Source organism: Aulonocara stuartgranti, assembly GCF_965226115.1.
Source record: "Aulonocara stuartgranti genome assembly, chromosome: 23".
NCBI lineage: Eukaryota > Metazoa > Chordata > Actinopteri > Cichliformes > Cichlidae > Aulonocara > Aulonocara stuartgranti.
In genome coordinates this window covers 46,146,668-46,168,470 of record NC_138958.1, presented here as the reverse complement: position 1 = coordinate 46,168,470, position 21,803 = coordinate 46,146,668, and the positions used below count along the sequence as shown (strand labels likewise).

The following is a 21,803-nucleotide window of genomic DNA, read 5'->3' as shown; positions in this document are numbered from 1 at the left end:
TTCCTGTGGCGGACAGCTAATAACAGGAATCGGACGCGGTCCACCCAAGTCCACAGCAACCACCATAGCAACCGCCTAGCATGACCTAAAAACATATTCTGTCTTCATAACTATCAAAAACATGAAATGATTTGCAAAGTGTGAAAGTGTTACAGCTGCAGAGAGCTATGGCGGCATCTTTGGAAGCTGTTTACATAGCTAATAATATACGATGTAACCATGGAGACAGTCAGTCACGTGAGCTAGCGGTGCATGTTTACTACAGTGAATAAGGTGATTGCGTGCACAGCGTCCACACGCTGCAGAGGGTAAAGACATTACTTCAATATTGTTTTATATTGATGTATATTTGCCTTCTGTTGACCATCACCTCAGGTTCACCATCACAGTTTCAGCATACAGATGCACACTGTCTAAATATGAACACATTCAAAAACTCATGTCTCAGAAATAAGCACAGCTGTTCATGTTTGTCATTAGAGTTTTATTTGTAAGAAAATTATGAACTTCATATTGTGCATCAAATAAAAGAACATTTCACAACTCTGAGTCAACAGAAACAGGAAACAGAAATGTCTCTAATGTAGACGTGTACAGTGTAGTGTAAGCATTAAAAGATCATAAAGGAAACACTAACATTCATGTGAAACTAATTGTAATAAAAAATGAGCAGGTGGTTTATAGATGTAAAAGAAAGAATCTGAAAACAACACTTTTTTGGTCTAAGTGATCAAAGTAGAAAACAGAACTGATGTTCAAGAACAAACCGTAGCTGCACTAATATTACACATCTCCATCGTTGTGGTGAACAGACATGTTGCTTTTAAAACCACATGCAGTGTGTGACCGTGACTGTTCACTGAGACCATGAACGCCACTTCGCTGAAGCCTTCGCCTTCTTCTTCTTCTTCTAAATTGGAAGCAGAAGGAGCACGAGCTGCTTTGATCTACTGAAAGGAAAAAGCAGAACATCTGAGCTGAAACCATTAAGACAGGAACAATCATTCAATGCAGTGTCTCACGTATCTTAGCCTGTTACAACTGTTGATTCAAGCTAAATACGGTTAACACACAGTGTCAGGGAGCTCCAGTGTGGGAACTAGTGGCTTTAGGTTTGTAGTCATTTAACTTTCATCCATTCATTCATTTAATTCAGGAGGAAGAAATGTCAGGTTGGTGCAGGCTGGTTACATTTGGTCCCATGCTGTCTTTAACTAAATGACTTGGTTCACTTTATGGCTGGGCTGTATGTGGGGTTATATCATGTTATTTGGGCAGGAGTACCTGTCCCCTGTTAGACTTAGAAAGTTTCTCCATAAGTAGAGTTTCTAACTCTTATAGCACATCTGTGGCTGACAGCTTTTTGGTGGCTCTTTTCTCTTTGTGCTGAATATCAACACTGAGATTTCTTAGACTGTAAGCTTTACTTCAGCACAACCAGTTGTAGAAGCTGCCACTCCAAATGTCTTTTGATAACAAGAAAAAAATACCTTTTCAGTCCACGGCCTGAAGTTCTTCTCTGACATCTTCTGCCATCAGCTTTGTCTGCTGGTTTGAAGACAATAAACCACAAAAAAGATGATTTAGTCACTTTGTCTGTGTCATGCAGCTCGAATGTGTCGTGTAACGATGTTGAATAGCCGTCGTTATCCCTCTGCTGTGTCAGTAGGATTGTACTGTACAGCATCTCATTGATATGTGAGGAATGCTAATGTAACACGATAACAGACTTACATCATTAAAACATAAAGGACAGGAGATATTTAGATATTTTTATATTTATATTACATTTTATAGCTGATGGATATTACTAAATAGATAGAATTTACTAAATAGCTGGATGAACATGAAAAATATGTCTATAATAACAAATGACCATGAGAGCCAGTAGAATTAATTCAACTGGACACTCAAAAGACGTCCTTAAATGCTCTTTAAGTGGCAGAACAAACGAACAAACAGTTAATCGCTTACTTGAGATGAAATCTGCTCAGCTACTTTGAAAACAGCTTCTAACTGGTTCCTCCTTTAACAGGAGGTTTTTCAGACCACATGTAGCTGTCCTCTCTGTCAGCTCACACATTTACATTTATGTCACACTTATTTCTGCTTTCCCATTTTATAATTATTACTTACATTTTGATTAGATACCTTCAGTTTGTAAATGATCAGATTACATAATTGGAATACAATGTATCCAATTCAGGGTTGCGGGAGGATGAAGCCTATCCCAGCTGATACAGGACAAAGACAGGCTGCCAGTTTATTGCAGGGCTAACACGATATGTGTAACAGAAAATCCACTTAAATGTTTGATATTTCTTATAATAAGCATAATTATGACTATTATTTAAAGGTTTCTTTATAAATACATTTTGATTTTTTATAACCTCTAAAATATAAACCTGAGCTGTTAAATTCTGACCTCTGACCTCACTGCAGCTCCTTCTTGGAAGTACGTCTGCTTCTTGTCTTCCCCCAGTGTTGACCGCCTGCCCTTGATATCACGTACTGTACCTGAGGAACAGAAAAGGACAAACACTTGCCTTCATTTAAGAAGTACATTCATACAGAGGTAATCTATGGAAACACACTAGTTCACCCTTTGGGAGAAATCAGTTCCTGTGAAACATTTCTGTATATGAACATCATGTGGAGAATGAATGAAATGAGTTCTTCAGGTGACTCAGCAGTCCCACACTGACAAATGAAATCTAGTTAAACTATTAAGCATATTTGCTCTTCTGAAATCTGTGTTAAACAACAACAAACATAAATTAGTAACAAAAATACAGCTGAGTAGAGGCTTTACAAACCACCAGCAGCCATAATGCTAAATTTTAATCTTCAAATGTTTCTGAGCCGTTTCAACCTGCTTTTAACACATTAAAGTCCCACAGTCAGTGCAGCACTGGTGTCAAGCCAGCCTCCAATTCGAGACTTGCAGTCAAGCCAGCCTCCAGTTTGTTTTACGTTCTTTGTGTATTCAAAGTATTACGGGAATGGATGTGGAAACCGGATTTCAAAATAAAAGCCAACTTCGAGTGAATTAACAGATATGGTTTTTTTTGTTTTTTTTCTCTTTTCTACTTTCTTTTCAGAATCAGAATCAGAATGGGGTTTATTGCCAAATGTTGAGCAGGTTTACAACATTAGGAAATTGCTGCGGTGCTTCAGTGCAAACATGGTGTCATAAATAACACTTAAATAGACATGGAAAAAATAAAAGTAGGGATAAGAATTAAAAGTGCTACGTGGAAAGATATGTGCATGAGATATACATGAGATATATACATGAGAGTAAGAATTAAGAGTGCTACGTAGAAAGATATATACATGAGTGCATGTGCATTTTCTTTCTATTTTTACTGCACTTTACATACGTCAACATGTCAAACTGTTTGCAATCTATCTAAAAAGAAACCAATTCAAAGCACGGGCATGGAGGACTTCCTGGAAAGTTAGCTGGGAATTTTTTGGCTTCAATTTCACACATATTTGAAGTGCTTTGAGGAAGTTGTGCATTTACTGTCTTTTAAGTAACTCACTCTTGGGATCCGCTTGAATGTATGCTAGTTTCTTTCCTAATTAAATCATGTGAATGTCACCTTGTGGCTTGGTATTCTCAGCAAAACCATGAAGGTAGGTGTTGTGGAAAGGACAGAGCAGCATTATAAACAGTAGGTGCTGTAAAAGGTGGTGTTTGGCAGGTGAGTCAGTGGCTCCTAATATAGAGCCAAGTAGTAGTTGTGGGTGTTAAGTGTTAGAGGTGTGACTGGACTTTTTTTTTTTTTCTTTTTTGCCTGTCCCGTTTGGCTCTTTTGCCATCAGAATTATTGTCTAAAGGCAAAGAAAGATGCCCAACGGATTTACTTTACCAAATTGACCATCCCAGCCTTGCCGTAATGGTCCATTTGATTCACCTTTTATTGTTTATTTTATTTTCACTTGCTGAATACGGGACAGACTTGACTGGGGGAAAGAAGGGGAGAAAGAAAGAGGGAAAGAGAAACAGCTGAGAAGAGGGACGGGGGAGAAGGGCAAAAAAACAAAAACCAACAGAATGGGCAGAAAAAGAAAAAAAATGCATCTAATTAACAATTAACAGATATGTTAAGAACATAATAACATATAATTTAGGCTTTTTATTTTTATTTTACAAACTCTAATGAACGATCTATATGACACAGCCTTGTACCCTAATTGTGCCCTGTCACTATCAAGGCAATCTTAGTTTGGATTTCAAAGTAAAAGCCCTGTGAATCTTCATTTTTGAACTACTCTTTCAATGACTTCATAATGCTCTGAAAAGCAAAAGTCGTATTTCCAAATACTATTTGAACTTTGTATCAACACTTTCCAACCGCAGTCTTTTTCACAGTGATACCATATCAATATCAAGTCAGTCTGATTTTGCTTTTCATAGTAATGGCCCTTTGAAATTGCCGATATTTGACTTAATCTTCTAACGATTCAAAATGCTCTAAAATGAAAAATTCTTGTTTCCACAGGGTAATTCCACTTTAGATCAACAGTATACAACCCCACAGTGATACCATATCAATATCAAGTAATTCTGATTTTGCTTTCAAAAATAAAAGCCCTTTCAAATTGTCCATAATTGACCTAACTTTCAGTGATTTCAAAATGCTCTAAAATGGAAAGTTCCTGTTTCCACAGGGTAATTCCACCTTAGAATTATTCTGAAATGTTTTTTTATTCTTTCTGTTACTCACATTTATGTTTTGATGTGCAATGGTGTTAGTTTGAATGACATCTCCAAGGCCCTTTAATTTATAATTGTCTTTTTGGTTTTTTCTTTTTAATTTGTTTGTCAAGTATTCACCACATTTAAAACCCACAAAAAAAAGACAATAGTTAACTTTAAAATTAGTACAGAGGTGGAAAATAAACTCAGCTGTGGTGTCTTTCGTCTTATGCAGTCAGAGAGATTATTGAATGTTTGGGTGGATGTATTTTCCTCTGTGGTGGGTTACGATGTGCGCCCACCACCCAAGGCTCCGTGGGGCTTGGTGGTGGTGCTAATGTAGGCCCCCGTCCGGATGGGCCTTTGTGGCTTCCAGGGGTGCCTACTTGGGTCAGCGGGGGACCTGGCCCCACGAGAGAGTACTTTGCCTTCACTTCCCTCCCCTCCTCATCCCCACTCCATCACACCGCCACACATGCAGGGCTTTGGCGTACAGTTGTTTCACTGAGGTGGGTGTGAGACATTTCTGCTGTGTCCCCTTCCGACCACCTGTACCTCAATTTTATTCCACAATCTATACATCAACATCACTTGTGCTGGGCATGCTGAATGGCGTCCAAGGGATGGTCTGTGTATTCAACCTCTCCTAAGTTGCCGGTGCCCACGTCTCAATTTTAAATACATGTAGATGGTAATGTTTCTTGGCAGGGGCCGTGCTGACACCAATATTTATTCTCTACTGTTACTTATACTTATCTAGGTTGTGGATGTGATACTTGCTGTTGTGTATTGTGTTATATTTTTGCTTGTTTTCTTTTCTGTTTTTTTCTTCCAGTAGGTAATCCAATGGAATTTACTGTCTTGTGTCACCGTCCCACATCCCCTCTGTTTTTCCCCATCTTTTGAACGTCTCTTGTCTAAGTCTTAATATTTCCTATCAACCACTTATGTGTATTCCTTTGATAATAACTGCAAATTTAAATTTTACAATAAAATGATTGAATAAATAGAGATATTTTAAAATTTTAATCAAGTGGAGCAATATTGCAAAGCCATAATGGTCCACTTGAAAAAAACAAAATCTGTTGGAGAGCCTATACCGCCCACTACTGGACATGCGAGCTTTGAGTGTCTGACTCTGTCGACATTCCAAAAACTAGAGGTGAAAACATGTCATTTTGAACATAAAAGTCTTGTGCAGAAAAAATGCCGAAGAAGGAGAAGGGGTGAGTTCGTTTTTTAAGTATAAACTTTAAATATTAACTTTTAAAATTTGCTAACAAAGTAGTTCATCTCCAATTACATGTAATTGAGTAATCAAGTCTTGTAGCTAGGGATGGGTACCGGTGTCATAAACGGTAGTAACCAGACCGAAAAGCAGCGCACATTTCAGTGCTTTATTTCGGTGCTTTTTTTTCCTGAGCTGTGATACACTTCTAGCCAATCATTTTATGTTTCTGAGGATAGTAGGCGGGTCCAGGTACGTACGTTCTTTTAGAGCAGAGCTACAGATTAAAAATGCCCAAGACGAAGCGGTCAAAAGTCTGGCTGTACTTCACAGCAAAATATGCAAACTCAGCAGCCTGCAACAAGTGCTTTAAGTTGATACTGTGATACTGTCAAAGGAGGTAACACCTCGAATCTGATGAAACACCTGGCGACGCATAGCGTTTTTTTTAAAAGCCGAGAAATGCGCCGTATTTGATAGCTTGCTGCGAGACCTCACACCGAGCGCATCTACTGCGGGTGTGGTGCCTGTTATCGGACCCGGATTTAGCAACATCCCCAAAAACCCGAAGAGTAGAGTCCTGGCCCCTAGCCCTGCCAGTGTAGCAGAAATGATGAGGATGATGATGCAGCAGCAGCCGTTCTTCTCTGCGTGAGTAGCTTAATGTTGTTCGTGTGTAATTTACTTTGAGTAGGCTAACCACGTTATTACATTAATGCACGTAAGGTGAACTAGCAAACATCATCATAGCTACATGCGGCTGTCTTCTTGTTTGATGGCAGATACTCCCTTCACCCTGGCCAAAAAGGCTAAAATGACCAAAGAAAAAGTGGAAAACAGCTAAACATGAGAGGTTTTTGGACAAAGTTTGTGTTTTTTCCATTGTTTAAGCACTGCTTCCAGCCAAGAGTGATACCATATATGCCCCATAGCTGTAGAAAAGGCTAACATTGTTATCTTTTTACAAAAAACCAGCTGAACATGAGTGGTTTTTGGACCAATTTTATGTTCTCCATTCTTTAAGCACCGGTTTGAGCACCGTTTGAGCACCGGCACCGTTTCAAAAGTACCGATTTGGCACCGGTATCGGATAAAACCTAAACGATACCCATCCCTACTTGTAGCCTAGCCTAAGATATTAGCTAGTTTATTTCTGATTGTAAAAATGTCTTTTTTCTTATGTGTAACACTTAAAATTACATTTATTTCACCATATTTTTTCGATAACAGGCTTCGCTATGAGCAAAAACAAAAAAAGATTTGCGCACAGGACTCAGGCAAAGTTGTAGCATACGGCAGAAATTAATTAACACGTGTTCTATAACAGGCACATCTGTTGCTAACAGGCAATGGCTTTTTAACATCAAGTGCTGCACATTTTCTTCAGGGGCATTGCATTTCACAAAAACATGTTCAAATAGTACTTGAATAGAAACAAAGTTGATAATTTTGTAATTAGTGGCACCGATTTAAAATTGTTCTCAATTGATTGAGAATATTATACATATTCTTTATAAAATGTTATGATTTCAATGATATAAATGACAATGTAATGATTTCTTTTTTACACTTAGAGTCTACCGCTTCTGCTTATTTGGGGTATGTATTTTTTTCTTCTTTTCTTTCATATACATTTTCCACGAAAAATAAAACTGAAAATGCTATATCTTCTGTTTTAGAACAAAAATAAAACGATTACAATCAATGAAATTATTGAAACTGTGGAACAGCTGAAAAAACATGGCATCCAACTGGAGGACCATGCACTTCATAAAGAAGGCCCCTGGGGTCAAGTTTGCCTGACACTTGGTATTCAGAATAATCAAAATAACCGCTACAGAATTTGTGATGCATTTCGTCAGGTTAGTTCTTTTCACTTATTTTAAAAAATATATATATTGTATTAAATTATTTAGTTAAAATCAAATTTATTAAAAATGTATGCCTGTTCTCTACAGAACTTGTCTATACCAGTCAAAGGGGATTCAGATAATGGACAAAAGCCACCAGAGCAGGTTCCATAAATAAAATTCTATGTGTTTGATATCAAATATGTTGGTATACCAAATTTTAGTCAATGTGTTACTGTTGAAATTATCCCTAAAATTAATATTGTTACGGGTAATGTCATTTTCAACAGGAAGAACTATCAGCTGCCGCTTCTCTGTCACCGGACATCTCCTCGCAGGAAGATGGACAGCTGTCTCCTGCGCAGGTCAGTCTGTCTGTACTATCATAATTTCTCCTTAACACTTCCATGTAATTACACTAAAGTTACACCTCTCAACTCATGTAATAGCAACCAGAAGAACTATCAGCTGCCGCTTCTCTGTCACCGGACATCTCCTTGCAGGAGGATGGACAGCTGTCTCCTGAGCAGGTCAGTCATTAAAAATGCTTTCACATAAGTTATGATTGGCGCTAGGATCATTGTTTAAATGACCGCTTTATATTACATAAAAAATATTTTTAAAAACACAATATACAATTAAATAAAGAATTTTATCAAATGTTGTAACATAGAATGAAATTTATATTTCATGACACTTCTCAACATGAATTTTTGCTATATATTCTGACATTAGAAACACTGGTTGTTAATATACTTAAAATACACAAGTATTTCAGGTATATTTACTGATATTACGGCAGTTATGTAACATGGACAAAATGTTTTCTCACAAAATAAATTTTTCCTCTTTTTTAGCCTAACAGCAACTCATCTGATGATGGATTCATAAGAATCAGGGTCCCACTTGCAACAAATTTTTTTTTCCTGAAAAGGAAAGAATGGACTAATATAAAAAATAAGAGATCCCAAAGAGGATACAAGGGACTACAGTGGACAAATCTGATTTCAGACGGAATACGGACAGTGTTTCCATATTGTTCCTTTGCCTTCAAAAGGCACAGAGTCAAGGCTTTGGACTCAGTAAGAAAGGGCCCTTTCTTCTGGTGTCTGGGTTACTGCAGTTTTGAGGATTGTCCAGTCACTGTCACTGTCACTGTAGATAATGAAGACGATCTAAAGGCAAAAGTCAATTTTCAAGGTCTCGAGTGTGTGCACAACCACTATGAACTAAGAAGAAGACCTGTAAGAGCTCATAAGAGAGATAAAATTGGCCATGAATTGGAAAAGCAATTACCTAGAGCCATGTATCTGGAAACAATGAGCAAAATGGATGATGATGTTGTGCAATCGGGCTGTAGAGATGAAGTTCCAACTCCTCAAGTGTTGAGAAACATAGCCTTGGAAATCCGAAAGAAAAGTCGTCTTCATCATAATGAGATTATGAGTCTCCAGTTAATGGTGGCAAACAAGAAGAACAACCCAGAGGATGTATTGCAGAAAGTGATGTTACATCCAAAAGGTGTTTTTTTATGGTCTTCCAGGAGCATTGAGATTTTCCAGAGCCGCTGTCGGGAGGACATACTTTATTTGGATGCTACAGGAAGTATCATGAAAAAAAGAAAGGGTTCGCCTCCTTTCTATGTTTACGAACTTGTAGTAAGAAATCCACGGAAAACATCCTCTCCCCTACCAGTGGCTACATATTTAACATGTGACCATACCACTGCCTCAGTTACATGTTTTTTGGAAGCATTTCTGACTGATGTTGCAAGGGCCTTTGGGCGCAAAGCCATGCGTTCACCTTTAATGCTTATGTGTGATGGATCTATGGTCCTAATGCAAGCTATCTGTTTAGCTTTTGCAAAAAAAATCTCTCTGACACAATAAATCATTATTATAACATCGCTTCGGGGAAAGGAAACAAGGAAGACTTCGAGGTTCCAATTCTTCACAGATGCCTTAGTCATGTTATGAAGAATGCCAAGGAGATCTGTAAAAAGTAGTAAGTGTAGTCCTTTTAATACGGTATTCACTTGTTTGTTTTTTATTGTGACATGTGACATGGCATTTCATTTTTCAATTTGGGAAAACATTATTACTGTTTTGGAAACACTTAAAGACAATTTTTTCTTTAACTGCAGTGCACCAAAGAACTACCATCTTGCAATGCACACTTTTGGAGTCTTCACTACTGCAACTTCCTTAAAAAACCTCACTGACATGGTTCAAAGTGCTGCAGTTGTTTTTGGGAGTCCGTGTAGTGGTGAGAATGTCGAAAAACATTTTCACAACCTTCAGTTGTTGATGCAGAAAGCCAATGTTGATGTTGATGGCAATGACAGAAACTCAAAAGCTGATGAGGACCTGAAGGTAAACTGAAGTCAATTTTTATTAAAACTAAAGGCTAAACTTTTGCCTCTTATATATCTTTTTAAATACTTTGGAATAGCATAATAATCACAAGTCACAAGTAATTTTAAATGTTTTATACAACATAATGTTGGGTTTTTAGATTATAGATATGAAAGATGAGTGCACACAATGTTCAAATCACATAATTATTCTGTTTTGTCTGTTGGCTAGGGAGTCAAGGGAAACAACCTCTTTGGGAGACATTTTAAGAAGCTCATTTCCAACACATCATTGGAGATGGATGGTGAGGCAAACCCTTACTACAGCAAGGGGCTCATGGAGCACATCAGCAAATATCTTCTTCCTTTTTCTGGATTATGGTCTGCAATAATGTTAGGTAAGCCATTTTAAAGTAGACAAGTAATTAGTTTATAAAATGAAATTACACACATCAATATTATTCTAATCTTCAAAATCCAAAGGTGACCTTGGAAGACATGGCACTGGGAAAATGTATGAGCAGTACCACAACAAATACAATGCCTTAAGAAAGATCAAGAGACAAGTAAGACACATGATTTTTAGTATATATACATATTTGTGTGGTGTGATTGAGAAACGGCGGGTCCAGAGGAGTCATCTGTATTGCAGATCATACAACATTGCACACAACAACAATGTGTATGTTTAAAAAAAATCACATTTAATGATTTCTTAATTTGATTTTTCAGAATATTACTGAGAATAATAAAACGCAGGGGATAATGGAGAAGAGCCAGTGGGATCTGAAACATATCCGTCTACATTCGGGAAGGCTCACCAGGCTGGATGACTTTGTTGTCCAGTATCAAATCAGTCACACAGCGCTGCTGAAGGAGTACGAAGACTCAAAAAGAATGCTTCAAAGAAAGGTTTGCAAAATGACTGGCTGATGTCCATCAATGCTTTGCCGTTTCAAAATGGAACATTAAAAAAAAGTCTTCTTGATGTGGTGGGATATTGAGGTGCCCCACATTGTGATGTTATACAGTGGGGCAAAAAAGTATTTAGTCAGCCACCGATTGTGCAAGTTCCCCCACTTAAAATGATGACAGAGGTCAGTAATTTGCACCAGAGGTACACTTCAACTGTGAGAGACAGAATGTGAAAAAAAAATCCATGAATCCACATGGTAGGATTTGTAAAGAATTTATTCGTAAATTAGGGTGGAAAATAAGTATTTGGTCACCTCAAACAAGGACAATCTCTGGCTCTCACAGACCTGTAACGTCTTCTGTAAGAAGCTTTTCTGTCCCCCACTCGTTACCTGTATGAATGGCACCTGTTTGAACTCATCATCTGTATAAAAGACACCTGTCCACAGCCTCAAACAGTCAGACTCCAAACTCCGCCATGGCCAAGACCAAAGAGCTTTCGAAGGACACCAGGAAAAGTATTGTAGACCTGCACCAGACTGGGAAGAGTGAATCTACAATAGGCAAGCAGCTTGGTGTGAAAAAATCAACTGTGGGAGCAATCATCAGAAAATGGAAGACATACAAGACCACTGATAATCTCCCTCGATCTGGGGCTCCACGCAAGATCTCATCCCGTGGGGTCAAAATGATCATGAGAACGGTGAGCAAAGATCCCAGAACCACACGGGGGGACCTGGTGAATGACCTGCAGAAAGCTGGGACCAAAGTAACAAAGGTCACCATCAGTAACACACTACAACGGCAGGGAATCAAATCCCGCAGTGCCAGACGTGTTCCGCTGCTGAAGCCAGTGCATGTCCAGGCCCGTCTGAAGTTTGCCAGAGAGCACATGGATGATACAGCAGAGGATTGGGAGAATGTCATGTGGTCAGATGAAACCAAAGTAGAACTTTTTGGTATAAACTCAACTCGTCGTGTTTGGAGGAAGAAGAATACTGAGTTGCATCCCAAGAACACCATACCTACTGTGAAGCATGGGGGTGGAAACATCATGCTATGGGGCTGTTTTTCTGCCAAGGGGACAGGACGACTGATCCGTGTTAAGGACAGAATGAATGGGGCCATGTATCGTGAGATTTTGAGCCAAAACCTCCTTCCATCAGTGAGAACTTTGAAGATGAAATGAGGCTGGGTCTTCCAACATGACAATGATCCAAAACACACCGCCCGGGCAACAAAGGAGTGGCTCCGTAAGAAGCATTTGAAAGTCCTGGAGTGGCCTAGCCAGTCTCCAGACCTCAACCCCATAGAAAATCTGTGGCGGGAGTTGAAAGTCCGTGTTGCTCGGCGACAGCCCCAAAACATCACTGCTCTCGAGAAGATCTGCATGGAGGAATGGGTCAAAATACCAGCTACTGTGTGTGCAAACCTGGTAAAGACCTATAGTAAACGTTTGACCTCTGTTATTGCCAACAAAGGTTATGTTACACAGTATTGAGTTGTATTTTTGTTATTGACCAAATACTTATTTTCCACCCTAATTTACGAATAAATTCTTTACAAATCCTACCATGTGGATTCATGGATTTTTTTTTCACATTCTGTCTCTCACAGTTGAAGTGTACCTCTGGTGCAAATTACTGACCTCTGTCATCATTTTAGGTGGGGGAACTTGCACAATCGGTGGCTGACTAAATACTTTTTTGCCCCACTGTAGCTTGGTTGCACCTGTGTGTCTTACTGGACATTTTTGTGTGTTTTGGTTTATTGTAAATTAAGGAAAATGTTGTCACAGCCTTTCACTTGTAATTCCTAAACAATGTTCAATGACTCATATTTTTGGTTCAGAAATTTAGAGTGGACGAAGAAAAATGGAAGGAACGTCGCCAAAAAAAGAAGAGGAGATATGTAACAGTATGTCACGATGAGTTGTGTGGCTGTCAGTGGCTGGACCCACGTGCAGGACTCGGAGACAAAACATTAACTTAAACGACGGCTTTATTTGCTGGAGAGTCACCTTTGGACGATACATAAACAACAACTTAAACTAACTAGACAGGAAATGCTGAAGGTAGACGACCATGGATACACACACAACAAACGTGGAGGACGCAACAACTGGCAGGGAAAAACACAGGGCTTAAATACATACTGAGGTGATTAGGGAATGTGAAACAGGAGGAGAGCACAGCTGGGACTCATCAGACATGACAAGACAAGGGGCGGCAAAACTCAACACATTGACATAGTACACAGACTTTCAAAGTAAAACAGGAAACTGAACAGACGTGGACTAAACTAGGGGATACAGTGACAGAAATCAAACCCAAGAGAATCAAAACACATCATGAAAACAAAGATAACTAATACAAACAGAAAAACACAGAGCCCACAGACTCAGGACCGTGACACAGTACTCCGCAAGCCATTTCCTTTCAGGAGATCTTCAAAGACGGTATAAAATGTTGCGCAAATTTATCGTTCATATATAAAGACCAATATTTTGCATAACATTTTTTGTATTTCTTGTACACAATATTTATATAGGTTGCTTCCTCTATGGCCCCGAGTTCCCCTGTGCAGACTGGTAGAGTTGAGGATGTTACCTTGGAAACTCCAGAATTCCAGGTAGGATTGACAACTGCTAACATAAAGGATTCATCAAAGTAATAGTAATGCCTTCTTTTTCCATAGAAGATCCTTTCCATGACACAGTAATCAGTCATGGACACGTGTATGAAGGGCAAATCTTATTTATTTACATGTTGATATTCATGTCCAACTCATTCGATGTGAATATCCAGGATTTTGGTTGACTAGTTGTAACCTTAACTTAAGTGGGAGGCACCAAAATTCAAAATGAATGCAGTGATTACATGGTAAATTTTGAGAATAACTAAATAAATAAATATTTTTTCCTCAGTAGAAACTGAATGGGAATGGGATTGAATGCTAATAGAATTCCACAAACTGTAAGAAATACATAAATGTTTTCTGACAGGTAAACTTCGATCAGTAGCAGGCCATTGTCACGTTTGTTAACATTAAAAATGTACACTGGAAGTTTCTGGTAAGCAACAAGATTATAACTTTAAAGCCTGTGTATTTTTTTAATGACGATATATTAATATTGTTTTAATGATTTATCTTTGCTACAGTTCATCAATGCAGTGAATCACACTGTTTATCTCCTTGATCCTGCCCCAAGTTCATCAGAGGAGGAAGACTCTAAACTCGCTGCACGTAAATTCAGGTACTTAGGCTTCAACACATTTTGTTATATGCAAATAGGCTTTACAAGTTAGTTTACTACAACTGCATTTTTGTAGAAGCTTTTTGTACCTGGCCCCACAATGCGTGTTTCTCTGTTGGCATCCTCTTGGCCAGGTCTCATTTGCAAAATAAATCAGTACGGTTATTATAAAAATTATCAGGTGAACAAATTATTAAGACAATAATTCTGATGGCAAAAGAGCCAAACGAGACAGGCCAAAAAATAAATAAATAAAAAATAAATAAAATTCTCTTTAATTCTGTAAAATATCTTTTTTTTTAAATTAGGAAATATGACATATACCAAATTGTATTCTGCTTTGTAATAATGTGCAGTGATTACTTAAAAATGGGGAGAACCCGCCACGCAAAAACAGAATGGGTCGACATTAAATGGAAGGGAGGTGTCTTGACCCATCCAGTGCAGAAGGATGGCTTCAGCTGTGGAGTATTAGTGGTGATGGTAAGTGATGATAATATACATTTGTATATAATTTCTTACTTGTTTGCCATGCCATCATGCCATGGTCAGAAGAATATCCACATCCATAACAGTAGCTGTAATAGATATGAATACATCTTAATTCTAAATTTCACAGTATACTGCACAAATTAAGTATATGGTTAATACTTTGGTGCCCTAAGTCATGCAGATTTTGTGACATACTCTTTTTAGGATTTGCAAATATTAAGGCTGCACAGCGATTGCAGATAGTACTTATACTTTAAAGAGAGCAAGTCACCGTAGGGAATTATTTCCTGTGTCATAATGGTGCATTATCAGTAATCTCATTCTCTCACTGAGCACGCTCTGGTGAATGGCTAGCACATCATGATGCAGGTGGCATGTATTGTCCAGCATTGTGGTTAACTTGGAAAACATCCACATCTCTGACAGCACCTTACGAGACTGTAGGGCCACCCTGTGGACTCACTTTATTGAGTCTCTGTGGCACTAGCATAACACAGGTTGCGACTCTCCACAACATTTTTATAGAATGTACTGAGTATTGCCCAACAGATGTTAAAAGAAGTCAGCTGCCCACACATTGGAAGCAGACTATATCTAATAACTAGTAACTAGAGATGTTCCCTATTTCAGTTATTCATCAGCTTAAAAGAATATACATGGCTCTGGCCCTTACTGTAGAGTGGAGTGTTATTTTTAACCCTGTCCATTTTGTTCTCTATGTTTACAAGGTATATCACATAGTTATTCATCCACGATGTCCATTTCAACAACTGAGTGTTAGAAGTTACCTGGTGTTCATAAAGACTTAAATCTATTTATTGCTCTTTGTTTTTCATACTGTTTATGCAAGATTATAAACATCAGAAATTTTATATTGAGCAGAATTGTTGTTTTTTTTTCACAATTAAAATTTTGAGTATTTCTCGGTAGATGTCACGGGCAGTGATGAAAGTATTTCCAGATTTTCCCGTCATGAAATTAAAAACATCAAAAGAGAAAATGGCAGAGTAAAGAAAATTGATGGCTGTGGAGATACTACAAGCATCAGGTTGGTTTGGGGGTGAATAAGAGAGAAAATGTGTGTGTGTGTATATGTATTTGAATGTATATGTGTGCGTGTGTGTAGATTGAAATGTATTATTCTGTTAGTAGTATTATTATAGTGCACAATGGCACTTTATGCTGTGGTCTAATCGATAGAAATTTTTAAGTACACAGTTTAACATATGCATGAATTGGCCTTCAATTAAAAATGTCTATCTAATGTGTTTTGATCCTGTATTTTAGTTTTTGACACTAACAGCAACTGTGCCATGTACCATATTATTATTATACCATATTATTTTCCAGTTTCTGCTGTTTTGTATTTGTTCTTAGGGTTTGAGTTGTGTGTTTAGTGTTTCTATTGTCCCTACCTGTGTCTTTCTGTTCTGTTCGTGTCCCCAAGTTGGTATTGTGAAACAGCCTGTGAGTTTCCTGTTTTACTTTGTAGGTTTGTGTCTCGTTATGCCCATTAGTTCCAGCTGTGTCCCCTCCTGTCTGCCTGTGCTCCTCGTCGCATCGTCTGTGTCTCTTCAGCCACTCACCCTCACACCGTTACACTCTCATGCCAATCCAGCAACAGGCAATCCACACAGGGTCAGGGACGCGTACAGGAAATCTAGGTACAGGAAAGAACAGGTCAGGAACTGTAATGAACAATACTGAGAATCAACTCAATGATTTAGCACAAACTGAGAAGACTCAACAAATCACCAACCTGTGGCCTAGAGTGTCCTGGTGCCACGTGCACTTATGGACACTCTTATGTTCGAACATGGTGTTCGTTATGGCCAAGCTGTGGTTTGCACAGAAGTTCAATAACAAAACACCACTCGGGTTCAGGTCCTGGGGTCCATTCCTCCCAATCACGCCCCTCCAGGTTTCACTGTTGTTGCCCACATGAGCATTTAAGTCTCCCAGTAGGACCCTCCAGTGTCCCACCCAGGGACTCCAAGAAGGCTGGGTACTCTGAACCCCAACCCGGAGGCACAGATAACAAACCCTCTCATCCACTGGGAGGAACCCCAACATACAGGCAGCAAGCTGAAGGGACACCAGGATACCCACCCCAGGCCTCTCACCAGGGGCAACTCCAGACTGAGACAGAGTCCAGCCCCTCTCCAGGAGGCTGGTTCCAGAGCCCAAGCCGTGTGTTGAGGTGAGCCTGACTATATCTAACCGGTTCCTCTCAACCTCACGCACTAACTCAGGCTCCTTCCCCACCAGAGAGGTGACATTCAATGTCCCAATTGCCAGTCTTGGGGTTTGGTTCGCTCCGGGACGGCGCTCACAATGCACCCAACACACATTAGTTGGTATCAAATGAGCACAACTCATCATTAATCCCACTCCATGGTCCTTAGGGTGGCACAGTTGCTTCACTCTCTCATTCTGTATGTCCCTAATATAACTGAGAACTTCAATAAAATCTCTGAATCTAACAATATAAAAATGGCACTGAGTCTGTGTCTGCATTTGTGTGACATTAATGTTCCACTTTAAGTTGGAGGTTTTGACTCCCACTTTTAACTCCTTCTCTTAATGTGGGCGATCATACAGCTGGCTTCTTGAAAGGGGGGTGGGTGGGGGGCACACTACAGCCAAACTACACAACAGGACAAATGAAAAGAACAATCACAACTTCTCCTGTATCAGTGTGTTGCAGTGATTGTTTAGTTTTACTATCATTCAGTGTTTCTCATCAAAGGCAGTGCAACTGTCTGTGACACTGTGGCACTCTGTCAAGATTGTTGCACATTTGTGTCTCCTTTATAAAGTCAAACAGGATTTTGAATTGTCTGACATTTGCACGGGAATCTGGAGGAGGGAGACGGGCCTTCTTCAGTTTCCTAAGAAACTGTAGTAACTCTAACTCTACTCTAAGAGAGAGATCCACTAATGCCTCGCACCAACACAAACTGGGTTCTGGAGTCAAAGAGCTGTTAGTGTTTACAAATCGAGCGCAGCGACAGGATTGTGTGTCAGAGACAGAATCTCAAAGATTTTTGTGACCCTGATGAAGACCCAATTCTGGACATTCAAACTGTGTTATTAATGTTTTTAACATCTACAGATCATTATCCAGATATTTAATACAAATAAGCATGTCTTATTTTTGTGTTTTATAGATTTGAACTCACATCTCCTGTGTTTAGAAAACAGCAGAACTTTTGTAATTGGCCCAAAAAACGAACCATGTCTGTAAGCGCTGTTTTGAGCCTTTTAGCAAATCTTGCCCTAAACAGCCTGTTGCTGTTACAAAACAGAGGAAACATAGTGGAGTCTAATTGTTGCACCGTGGAGCTCAGCTGAACTCAGTTCTGGGAGTTGAAAAAAACAGAAAGTGTTTCATTTGTCACTGAAACAGTTTCTTTTCCATCCATGAAGGAAGCTTTTGTATTTCACTCAGCAAAATATACAGTCTGGACTGCACAACATTTCAGACTGCATGTGATCTGTGCACAAAAACATCGAGCTTCATGGACACACGCAGGTCCTGCTCCACTTCCTGCTGTTGCCATGGCTTTGCTCTCGTCTTGCATTCAGTCTAATTACAGCTTCTTATTCAAACTCTGCACGTCACTAATTCCTGGTCTCTCCTTGTTGAATACTTTTTATCTTCAGCTGTCCTTGAAATCATTGAAAATCATACAGTTATGTCTATAAGACTTTGGACAGAAACAACTTTCTCTAACTTTTGTTCTGTAAATTACAACAATGAATTTGAAATGATACAACTCAGATGTAGTTTCAGCTTTAATTCAGTGGGTTGCATTAAAATGTGAGGAACTAAAGCATTTTTTAGAATTATCCTATGGAGCTCCGCAGGATGTGCTGTATCAAGCATGCACCGGGACGAAGGAAAGACGGGTGGACTTCCTGGTGGAGCTTGCAAGAGAGCTGGCTCACTCTCATGTAGCTGGGAAGAAGGCAAGAAAAGAACAGTTGCTTCGGACACAACCCTCCACACCGAGCCCTGGAAAAAGAGCCACGTGTCAGGTCAAACACAAATGCAAGAACAATCATGCCACTGTGCGATGTGTTCACTGCTACAGATACACATGTGGTAAATGCAGACTACAGATACCATGGCAGTGCCAGGATTGTGAGTGATTGCTGAAAATGTTGAAATGTACTCACTCACTTTTTATTATTATTTGTAAATATGTGTACAAATGGTTGGTTTTTTGTACTGTTTTTATCAATAAATCTCAGCAACAAAGGACATACACCCATGTGTGTTGATTTCTCCCTAAGATGGCAAACTGAAACACAAGTTTCCTTGTGGCTCAGGAAACTAACCACTCCAAGTTGGTGACTTTTGGAGATTTATTTTCCTGGATGATTGAGAATGCATCAAGACGAACACAAAAGGAAGTTCACAGCTTTTAGCAGCTCCCCCCCAGGCAAACAAAGAGGCAGTTGGCAGTTAGAAATCAGCAATCATTCACACACCCCCACTCCCCTCCAGAATTCTCAGGTAACAACCTAATTTACATATGAATGACTAGCCAATTTAGCTTCCACTTGGCTGAAGCTAAAGCCTAGCTAAAAGCCTACCAGCCATTTGGCTACTCAGCCCATCACACGTCCACGTCTCTCCTTGTTTCGTCTTTTATTATGAAAGGGTTGTGTTTCCATGTTCAGTGTGTTTCATTTTGCTTCCCCTGTGGTGTCAGGTTCATTTGTGTCAGCTGTGTTTCCACTTCCCTCCTTTCTCTTCTGTGTATTTAAGTCCGCTGTCTTCCTCTGGGCAGTGTTGGTGCGTTTTCCTCCGTTCACGTTATTCCGGGTTTCAGGTTATCTCCTGATTCTGTTTAGGTCCATGTTCATGTTCATGTTTTTTCATCAGAGTTTCTCGCATGCACCTCCTCGGATTCATGTTCATGTTTTTCTTGTCATAGTTGTCATAGTCATACCGAGTTATTCCCAGGATAGGTTTTAGTTTTAGTTTCCGCCCCTGTTTGCTGGGCCTTGTTTTGTGTTCGTGTTTTTCAACCTAATAAATGGTTTGTTTTTTTGTTAAGATTCAGTTCCATCTCTCCCTTGTCTGCTTTTGGGTTCATATTGCAATCACATCAGCCACAGTGACAATAAACTTATTTTGATTTTTAACTTTCTTTATTTTTTCAACAATATTATGTATATATAAACATTTTGCATCTTACAATATAAAGCCTGGATCCTGCACATATTGCACTTTGAACTTGAACTGTGTTGTCTGTTTATTGGAGATTGTACTACTTGAATTCATTATCCTGGTGATATAACACATTAATTCTCCATTTGGAATCAATATAGTATATAATACAGTATCTGTCTATCCATCTATATAGCTATTGAATTGAACTGGAGTGAATGGAAGAGAATTAAATAATGGATTTCATGTTCATGTTTATCTATGTTGTAACAGTGACGACTTGAGACATCTGTTTGGCACTATATGAAGAGAATTAAATAAAATTTAAATGAAAATGATATTAACTGTATTTATACATTTTATATTTTTGGATGAGACACTGTCAGTGTGCTGTTATATAACTCAGGTATTTTTAAGGCCTGACTGGTGGCATTGGTGCCCATTGCTTTACTGTGCTGTTGGATGTGTATGTGGGCTATCCCTTGTACCTGACATTTGATTGGGCATCACTGTGTTGCTATGGTATGATCCTGGTAGTTGTTGTTAATAAAACAATAACAAATTCAAATTCAAACATTGCTGCATTCTTCTGTCACTGAGGATTCCAAACCTGCACTCAGTCTCCTCATTACTTTGGTATTGAACAGACAAACTTTGGAGCTCCTGCAAACTTTATTCACAAACTGCAAATATTTTACACAAATCTGCGACTGACAACAAGCACAGAGACTTCAAACAATCACTGAAGTAAGGACTGAAAGATTTACTTTAAAACAATAATGATTAAGACCTTTTTCGTAAGGTTGTTTTCCCTTGATTGCCAGCTGTTACTGTTTTTATCTTCATATCTTTCATATTTGTCCACCTAAACAATGCTTTAATGATACAGTTTGAGAAGTTTGATATGAATTTATCCAACTGACTTGAAAATGAAACTGACAACTGTCCTGTAATCTTACACAGAGAAACCAAATCCTGCATCTTTGCCTTGACAGACGCCTAAAATGGCTCGAGCTGTGGTAAGTTACCCTTCACTGTGTCTGTTTCTAAACATTAAATCGTGTGAATTTTTAAAGAAAAATCCAACAACAACAATAATAATATGTAACAGAGCAAAACGTCAGATGACTTAAATGTTCCTCTGCAACACAAAGTCAAAGTCTGCCTCCTCCACAGGCAAAGGAGAAGCTCCCACGCTCATCCAGTGCAGACCGTTGTGCTCTGGACAATGAAGTTCCCGCTTTCATGTTCAGACCTATCAGCGCACCTGCATGTGAGCTCCTAAGTCCACCACCTGCTGATGCCAGCTTTCAGTCGAAGGACACAGACAAGATCATGCATCCAGATTTGAAAAACGATGGTTCATCCCTGGATGATGACGTGACGTTTTTCATGTGTCCTACTGATGTTCCTCTGCCTCCGAGACCTCCACCCACTGCAGAGGTAGGTCTCTGCAGAAAGCGCAGATATTCTACTGCTTTTTCTGTTAATGATGAAGAGGAACATTTGATGCCCAAACGCATGAGGCTGATGAGTTGGGATGTCTCTAAGTCTCCAGCTGCTGAGAAGGAGTATGTTTGCTTTATGTGTCCTGAAGACAAGAGGTCTGAGTTACCTCTCAGCTCCCTCCAAGGCCATCCACCATCACAGGTCAATAATAATGACACTGACCAGTGTACCATTCTGCTGCCTCCTGAAATCCCAGTACCTCCAAGTCCTGCCCCTGTTGGAGTTCTAGAAACTGTTGATTTTCCTTTTGTTGATAATTAAATACATGTTTGTGGTAATAAATACATTTTTGAGCAAATACATGTTGAGA

General features: G+C 39.1%; 3 protein-coding genes and 1 long non-coding RNA gene across 14 annotated transcripts in view; 2 read left to right on the top strand and 2 right to left on the bottom strand.

Moving 5' to 3' along the window:
• Positions 1–21,803, bottom strand: part of LOC309701482 (uncharacterized protein) — a 2,150,955-nt gene that overhangs the window by 573,636 nt on the left and 1,555,516 nt on the right. The gene's annotated exons all lie outside the window — the stretch shown is intronic.
• Positions 479–2,038, bottom strand: LOC309701601. Its single transcript, XR_014275160.1, has 3 exons — positions 1,975–2,038; positions 1,491–1,548; positions 479–950 (listed from the first exon to the last, which is right to left on the bottom strand). It is a non-coding gene; the product is annotated as an uncharacterized lncRNA (long non-coding RNA).
• Positions 5,673–9,996, top strand: LOC309701502 (uncharacterized protein). Of its 3 annotated transcripts, none has more exons than XM_082525744.1 (8): positions 5,673–5,934; positions 7,511–7,535; positions 7,616–7,798; positions 7,895–7,951; positions 8,077–8,151; positions 8,236–8,316; positions 8,644–9,790; positions 9,930–9,996. In XM_082525744.1, exons 1-7 carry the CDS (start codon positions 5,915–5,917, stop codon positions 9,673–9,675), a joined length of 1,473 nt encoding a protein of 490 aa, XP_082381870.1. In that variant the 5' UTR covers positions 5,673–5,914; the 3' UTR covers positions 9,676–9,790; positions 9,930–9,996. The 3 variants fall into 3 exon arrangements, with proteins under 3 accessions (XP_082381870.1, XP_082381872.1, XP_082381871.1); XM_082525745.1 differs by having other exon boundaries at positions 5,676–6,587; XM_082525746.1 differs by lacking the exons at positions 7,511–7,535; positions 7,616–7,798; positions 7,895–7,951 and having other exon boundaries at positions 5,675–6,587.
• LOC309701516 (uncharacterized protein) lies at positions 10,007–16,429 on the top strand. 9 transcript variants are annotated; one of them, XR_014275019.1, is made up of 9 exons: positions 10,007–10,158; positions 10,372–10,537; positions 10,623–10,705; positions 10,872–11,051; positions 12,906–13,512; positions 13,605–13,685; positions 14,216–14,310; positions 15,733–15,850; positions 16,295–16,429. XR_014275019.1 is itself a non-coding variant. In XM_082525770.1 (5 exons), the coding sequence occupies exons 1-5, from the start codon at positions 10,009–10,011 to the stop codon at positions 13,044–13,046; spliced, it is 720 nt and encodes a 239-aa protein (XP_082381896.1). In that variant the 5' UTR covers positions 10,007–10,008; the 3' UTR covers positions 13,047–13,945. The 9 variants fall into 9 exon arrangements, 1 of the variants encoding a protein (XP_082381896.1); XR_014275022.1 differs by adding an exon at positions 14,667–14,793 and having other exon boundaries at positions 12,906–13,685; positions 14,266–14,310; XR_014275025.1 differs by adding an exon at positions 14,667–14,793 and having other exon boundaries at positions 12,906–13,685.

Bases quoted from the DNA above. Each gene is read 5' to 3' on its own strand.
- LOC309701502 (XM_082525744.1), top strand. From the start codon at position 5,915: ATGCCGAAGAAGGAGAAGGG. The intron at 5,935-7,510 runs GTGAGTTCGTTT...TTTTACACTTAG, and splicing joins ATGCCGAAGAAGGAGAAGGG to AGTCTACCGCTTCTGCTTAT. The intron at 7,536-7,615 runs GTATGTATTTTT...CTTCTGTTTTAG, and splicing joins ACCGCTTCTGCTTATTTGGG to AACAAAAATAAAACGATTAC.
- LOC309701516 (XM_082525770.1), top strand. From the start codon at position 10,009: ATGGTTCAAAGTGCTGCAGTTGTTTTTGGGAGTCCGTGTAGTGGTGAG. The intron at 10,159-10,371 runs GTAAACTGAAGT...TCTGTTGGCTAG, and splicing joins AAGCTGATGAGGACCTGAAG to GGAGTCAAGGGAAACAACCT. The intron at 10,538-10,622 runs GTAAGCCATTTT...CAAAATCCAAAG, and splicing joins ATGGTCTGCAATAATGTTAG to GTGACCTTGGAAGACATGGC.